Genomic DNA, 7,318 nt, shown 5'->3' with positions numbered 1-7,318 from the left:
TTGGTAGTACGAACAGTATTATCCTGTACAGTTTATTTAAAAATACAACTAAATTTGACCTTTATAAGACAAATGACACAAAAATGTTTTCCAAAGTACCTTTAATTAATTAGTTTAACCAAAAATACAAACACATTTCCCAACATTTTGAGACTTTAGGTCAAATGTAAATAAGAACAGCATAGATTTGTAAATCAATCAGTTGTATTTAACTGAAAACAGTACAAAGACAAAATCATTTATTTACATTCTAAATGTAATGATGCAACCAAAAAGTTTGGACAGGGGCGTTAACAATTTCTCTTAACCACGGACACCAATTATTGTAGTTGTGAAAGTGGAATTTTCCCCTATAATAGCTACTCAACAGTCCGGGTCTATGTTATCTTTTATTGTGGTAATAAAGCAGGTCTGTACTGCAGACATGCACCAGCGGGTGGCACGGTGGCTAAGTGGGTAGCACTGTCGCCTCACAGCAAGAAGGACCTGGGTTCGATCCCCAGGCGGGGCGGTCCGGGCCTTTCTGTGTGGAGTTTGCATGTTCTCCCTGTGTCTGCGTGGGTTTCCTCCGGAAGCTCCGGTTTCCTCCCACAGTCCAAAGACGTGTAAGTGAGGTGAATTGGAGTCAATAAATTGTCCAAGACTGTGCTCGATATAACCTTGTGAACTGATGAACCTTGTGTAACGAGTAACTACCGTTCCTGTCACGAATGTAACCAAAGTGTAAAACATGATGTTAAAATCCTAATAAACAAATAAACAATACTATTAAGCCATGCTATTGTAACAAGTGCAGTATGTGGTTGGCATTGTCTTAAGCAAACAAGCAGGGATGTCTTAGACACAGAAATAGACGTAGTCTAAGTGGCAGCACAAGTTAAAGATGTGTGTGTACCCCTGAGCATTAATGTTTCCTTCACAGATGTAAGTTGTTCATATCATTTGCACCAACTGATGGTGAGCTAGACTAATACTCTGTGCTGCCCAAGCTCACTCTACTTTGTGATGTTGTCAATTAAATACCTATAAAAACATGTTTTTTCTTTTCAAATGAGTTCTAATGGCTAAAGCTAATACTAAGCAGCTATAGTGAGAGATTAAAGGGAATAAAAAAGGAAAAATAGAGTTTTTAAATCCTCGATATCAGGAAAGTCTCAAAGCTCTTGGTTGATGTTTTTTGGAATGAGCACTGGAACCATGTCAGAGGAAAATAGGAAAACAGTGGCAGCTTTATTTACACCCCAAAATGGTCAGCGAAAGACCATGGGTTTAAAAAGCAGGTAAAAACAAAATAAATCTGCATGTTAACCTGAATTAGATAAATTCATCTCTTTATTTCAGACTTCTATTATATTATAAATGTCCAACCCTCTCTCATCACTCAGGAACTCAACACAGAGTCACTAATGTCGCTTTGTTGTATCTTCTCTCATTTCTTTTCTGTAGTTGATGTCGCCTCGGTTGGTTCGGAGACGGTAACCCCGGTGGAGGTGGGGATTTTGCTTTCCAGTTTGGTGATGCGTCTTTTCAGGCGGCTCTGTGAGGCCTCGTGTTGAGAGAGTAAACGAGCGAAGCGTGTCTGCATGTCGTTCAGAACCGTTTCGATCTTTATCACTTTCTCCTCCATGTCCTTGGGGTCCGGACCCTGCTTCGCCAACTCTAGATCCAACAGATTGTCCTGAAAACATGAAGAACAGAATGAGGTGTATGATCTTTCTAAGAAAACTAGTTCCTAGAAGCTATGGGTTACTCTACAAGTTGTGAGAATCTATCAATTTCTCCAGAACGTTTGTGATTAAGCAAATTCCTCCAGAACCTTTGGGATTGAGCAAATTCCTCCAGAACCTTTGGGGCTCTATGTGAACCTAGAGCAGAACCTTGAACCTCAATGTCAGGTCTAAAACCCACTGCTCTCCAGAGCTTCAAGATTTCCCTAGTCCCAACATGAGCTGCAAAAGCCACATTGGTCACCTTTTGTACACCCAACCTAACTGAAGGGTTTCTCCCACCACCATCTTTTTTCCTCAAATAGTTTCTGAGGAATTTGGACTTAAGATCTAAAGTCTAAAAGGTTCTTACCACATTTATGGTGGTAAATATAACTTTAGAACCTCGACCCTCAATTGAAATTGTACCTTCATGAGGATCTGCCGTCCCTTTTCCTCCAACATGGCCTTTGCGTCCGGATACTCGGTCAGCGCCTCCATCAGGTCATCCTTGGACAGGCAGAACAGGTCTGAGTAGCCAATGCTGCGAATGTTAGCGGTTCTTCGGTTCCCAGCTTTGCTGCCCTTGATGTTGAGGATGCTGATCTCACCGAAGTAGCTTCCATCGCTCAGGACGACAAACTGCGTGACGCCATCGTCAGCCACCACGGCAAGCTTTCCTTCCTTGATGATGTACATCTCACGTCCGATGTCGCCTTTTTTGCATATATAATCGCCGGGACTGTAAACCTGCGGCTGAAGCTTCAGTACCAGCTCGACCAGAAGTCCTGCTTCACAATCCGCAAAGATTCGCACTTTCTTGAGCGTGTCCAGGTGGACGTTGATGGCGATTTCTGCTCTGAGCTTGTCTGGAAGGTACTTAAGGACTTCCCTCTCGTCTACAGCTTTCTTATTGGTCCAAAGGTAGTCGAACCACTTGATGACGCGTTTCTCCAGGTCTTTGGTGACGTTACGGAAGCTCATGTATTGCTTGATGGCATCAATTCTGGCTTGAAAGTCTGCTCGCGCTGCGTTCATGTTGGTGATCATGGAGCCGACGTTACCGACGATGGTAGCAAAAATCAGGACACCTACTAGGAAATCTGTCACCACGAAGAAGTATTCTGAATCCTTCTCAGGAGGGGGAGTTTCACCAATAGTGGTCAAGGTCAGGGTGGACCAGTACATGCTGTACGCGTACTTCCTCACCAGACGGCCGAACTCAGGGTCCGTAATATCTGGATAGACGAATCTATCAGCTCCAAAACCAATCGCTTTGGAGAAGGAGTAGTAGAGACAAGCATTCCAGTGGATGATGATGACGATGTACATGACGAGGTTGGAGATCCTGAAGACGTTGGGAAAGTTGGTCCTCGTTTCGGTGCGCTGGAAGAACTCGGAGAGCCGATTCACCCTGAAAAGCTTGTTCATACGGATCTCGGGGTAGTTGAGGCCGACGAAGAGGTAGAAAACGTCTGTGGGGATCATAGAGACGAGGTCCAGCTTGAACTGGAAGCTCGCCATGTATCGCTCTCGAAGCTTCTTCTCGTCTTTAACCAGCAGACCTTGCTCCAGATACCCTACGAGTACAAAACATAGTAGGCATAGTCGGCAACCTTGTAGCCGTCATTAAAAAGAGCGAGTGTGAACCAAGTGCGCTCACCTGTCCTCGTCCTGAAGACCATGTCAGCCAGGTAAACCAGGTCTGATAAGAAATCTAAGATAAACCAGTGTATCAAGAAGTCGTGCTGTAGGTCCTCGAAGCAGGCTCTGCACCACACAGCAGAAACAGTGTGATTGAAGGAGGTGATCTTCAGTTAAACAGAAGAATAATCACCATGTAAACATCGGTATCCCATTACATTCCCAATTAGAAGGTTTAAGGACGTTCTGTGCATGTGCATTTGCACCATGGTGGATGTTTCCAAAACCTCTCAACCCTAGGAACCTACAAGATCCTGCCCCAAAACAGACTCTGTTTAGTAGAGCCAGTTCAGGCTCTACTTTGTTCATCCTGAGGTCTACATGCTCCTGGATCATCTACGTCCTGTCTGACCAATCCAACAAAGCTCACAAACCGAACACAGACTAGAGTACCTGGCTATGATCAGCACCCAGTTATACATCACAGGACAGGTGATGATGAAGAGCCAGTTGTAGTAGGTGTTTCCTGCAGGATCAATCACGAAAATCTCCTTCGGTCTGATAAAAAACACAGAATTCTATAGATTATAATAAATCATTAATGTTTCCTGACTGGAGATCTGCTTTTATTCTATTTTGTTCTATTTCCTGAAGCTGGAAAGAAAAGCAGAAGCATACTCCTCTTTTTTGGCTTTCTCCTTTTCTTTCTCTTTTTCTTTCTCCTCTTGCTCTTTCTTCTTCTTCTCTTTCTTTTCCTTCTTTTCTTTCTTTTCCTTCTTCCTGTGGTAACAGAACACTGATCAGTCGAGCAACAAACCCAGCACAAAACAGCTGGATAACAGAAATGTGGTACTTATATGATCGTACTCCTTTTTCTCCTTCTTTTCTTTCTTCTTTTTCTTCTTCTCCTCTCTGCAAGGATGAAAAACAAACATTCAAAGCAGTGCCAGTTCAAGAAGTGCACATTTTTGGCTGCTCTCGTATTTGGGTGTCACCACAGTAGATCTGGTCCTCATACCGGGCTCGGTACACCAAACAGGCAATCCTCCTATTTCTATCTGGGCTTGGGACCTGCATTGAGAGTTAAGTGCACTTTCCAATGGTTAGGCTGTTTTGGGCAGAGATTAGCCACAACATCTGACTTGAGTCTGAAGCCCAGCATAACAATGTCTCAAAATCTGGCAACCCTACATTTAACTAGAAATCACCCACCAAATTTTTTATCATTTGTATGTGAGTATGTTTACATGAGAACTTGGTACAACATTTACACAGAGGGTTAATTGAAGGACCTTGCTCAGCGGCCCAACATTGGCAACTGTGGTGGGGCTTAAACCAGTAACCTTCTGATCACTAGTCCAATACCTTTACCATTAAGCTACAACTGCCCATAATGTGTATGAGTACGAGTGTGTATGAGTGTGTATTAATGTGTATGAGTGTGTATTAGTGTGTATGAGTGTGTATTAGTGTGTATGAGTGTGTATGAGTGTGTATTAGTGTGTATGAGTGTGTATGAGTGTGTATTAGTGTGTATGAGTGTGTATTAGTGTGTATTAGTGTGTATGAGTGTGTATTAGTGTGTATGAGTGTGTATTAGTGTGTATGAGTGTGTATGGGTGTGTATTACTCACTCCTCATTGTTGTTGCTGTTGTTGATGTTGAATATCACACCAGCATCAGAGCACTGAAGATTCCTATAAACAACACATCATCCTTATCATCATCATCATCATCACCAACACCACCATCATCATCATCCTCATCGATCAGCCCGTGAGCAGAACTCAAAATGAATGGATTGGGTTGATGAACATCCTCTCTTTGATCTGATCGTGTTGTTAAATTACTGTGATGAATCAGGTCTCACTCACGTTATCTCCTCTGTGTTTTCCGTGGTAACCTCTTCCACCCCCTCCAGGAGGATCATGGGACGAACAAGCGGTGTTACGCGATTGGACATGACGGCTGATCAGTGGCACCTGTCGTCAATCAAGAATTAAATCAATATTCAGATAAATTTAGGTAAAGATAAACTGGGATCAGAAACACTGGGGTCATTGGGGTCAAAATCATTGGGGTCATTAGGATCAGAAACACTGGGGTCAGAAACATTGGGGTCATTAGGATCAGAAACATTGGGGTCAGAAACATTGGGGTTAGAAACATTGGGGTCAGAGACATTGGGGTCACTGGGATCAGAGACATTGGGGTCACTGGGATCAGAGACATTGGGATCATTGGAATCAGAAACATTGGGGTCACTGGGATCAGATACATTGGGATCAGAAACATTGGGGTCACTGGGATCAAAGACATTGGGATCATTGGAATCAGAAACATTGGGGTCACTGGGATCAGAGACATTGGGGTCATTGGAAGCCCACCATACAAATGTTGTCATCTTTTGACTGAACTGGCACAAATTCCCACACACAGACACACTTCAAAGCCTTGTTATTCTGAATAAAAACCACCACATAGACGTCACTCTATTTTAACACCGTCTGTTTTTTAATGGGACGTCCGACAAGCTCGCAGTCAGGCGTCCAAATACTTTTGACCATGTAGTGTATTTGTATTTTGAGATGAGTTGATGTGAAGAAGCTGTGAGAGAATAAAGAATAACGTACTCACCTAATAATCATTTAATCCACGATCCTCTCCACTCCGACGTCCTCCATCTAACACACATCCATACAGACTATACATCCTCACACACACACACACACACACACACACACACACACACACACACACCTTCTGAAGAGTTCTGAAGGGTTAACAGCGCTAATTTTGTTGGTTTTTGCTAAGTGAAAGCATGGCGTCCAACAGATATGATGAAGGATTTGAGATGGAGAGATGGGATTGAGGATTACACACACACACACACACACACACACACACACACACCAGCGACTATAAATATGGATAAGGTTTACGACTGAGTGCATCATCACATCATCATCATCGTTCTCAGATCGTCACACATTTACATTATTATTTTAATTATAATAAACGTTCGTGTCATCCTGTAATCAACATTAAACTGTTTATTATCCTAACACACACTGCAGGGTCTAAAGTATTTGGACTCCTGAGCATGAGCTTGTCGGACGTCCCGTTCTAACACCGTGTGCATTTATAATGAACTGAATTGCTCCGTCTGTCCTCCGTCTGTCCTGGAAGGCTTTCTACAGGACTGTGGAGGGAGTGTGTCTGTGGGAATTTGTGCCCATTCAGTCAACAGAATATTGGAAGAGTTGAGTTCATCTCAAAAGCTCAGTTAGTGCTCAGGGGCGTGATTGTGATCATGCTGAAAGGGAAAGAGGACTTCCTCTTTCCCAAACTGTTTCCACATGAATTACTACTGAATACAGTTTAGGAATTGAGGGTTAGGGGCCTCGCTCAAGGACCCAGCAGTCGCAACTTAACAGTGGTGGGGTTTGAACCAGCAACCTTCTGATTACTAGTCCAGGTACTAGTAGTAACTGCTGAGCTACACCTGCCCATTTACCTTATGTTGTTTTTATACACTTATTGTAGCAGAAACAACTAAATTCCATCATTAAAAGAAGCGTCCACATACTTTTGGTCATGTACAGGAGTTACACTGGTGTGAAAAAGTAAGTGCCCCCTCCTAGACCCTTAAACAAAACTCAACTCAACACACTTAGGCTTAATCTCAGCAGTTCTGAAGAACGTACCATCAAATCCAGTCAGTGTAAAGGTTCTACAGGAACACTACACCATGATCTACTGACATCAGAGGAGAGCTGAGATATAAAACCCACAGTTTCACCCTGAGAGCATTAAAGCAAAGTGTTGGGGTACTAGTGCAGGACCTGGACGACGTTCAGTGTGTGTGTGTGTGTGTGTGTGTGTGTGTGTTGACCTTGACCACGGTACTGTAAGGATTAATGGATCTGTAGTCCAGCTTTATCTGAAAGTGTTGTGTCAGCGATGCA

General features: G+C 43.1%; 2 protein-coding genes across 2 annotated transcripts in view; both read right to left on the bottom strand.

Moving 5' to 3' along the window:
- Window positions 1–7,318, bottom strand: part of LOC134333832 (NLR family CARD domain-containing protein 3-like) — a 560,375-nt gene that overhangs the window by 437,924 nt on the left and 115,133 nt on the right. The gene's annotated exons all lie outside the window — the stretch shown is intronic.
- On the bottom strand, window positions 1,430–5,328 carry cnga1b (cyclic nucleotide gated channel subunit alpha 1b). The gene is made up of 8 exons (XM_063015279.1): window positions 5,225–5,328; window positions 4,985–5,047; window positions 4,218–4,262; window positions 4,029–4,130; window positions 3,804–3,908; window positions 3,370–3,476; window positions 2,136–3,286; window positions 1,430–1,678 (listed from the first exon to the last, which is right to left on the bottom strand). Exons 1-8 carry the CDS (start codon window positions 5,311–5,313, stop codon window positions 1,430–1,432), a joined length of 1,911 nt encoding a protein of 636 aa, XP_062871349.1. The 5' UTR covers window positions 5,314–5,328.

This window comes from Trichomycterus rosablanca, chromosome 19 (assembly GCF_030014385.1).
Source record: "Trichomycterus rosablanca isolate fTriRos1 chromosome 19, fTriRos1.hap1, whole genome shotgun sequence".
NCBI classification, from domain to species: domain Eukaryota; kingdom Metazoa; phylum Chordata; class Actinopteri; order Siluriformes; family Trichomycteridae; genus Trichomycterus; species Trichomycterus rosablanca.
The sequence above is the reverse complement of the archived record's forward strand: the minus strand, read 5'-3'. Positions and strand labels throughout refer to the sequence as shown.

Bases quoted from the DNA above. Each gene is read 5' to 3' on its own strand.
- cnga1b (XM_063015279.1), bottom strand. From the start codon at position 5,313: ATGTCCAATCGCGTAACACCGCTTGTTCGTCCCATGATCCTCCTGGAG. The intron at 4,263-4,984 runs GTGAGTAATACA...TCATCCTTGCAG, and splicing joins AACAGCAACAACAATGAGGA to AGAGGAGAAGAAGAAAAAGA. The intron at 1,679-2,135 runs GTACAATTTCAA...TCATGTTTTCAG, and splicing joins GACGGCAGATCCTCATGAAG to GACAATCTGTTGGATCTAGA.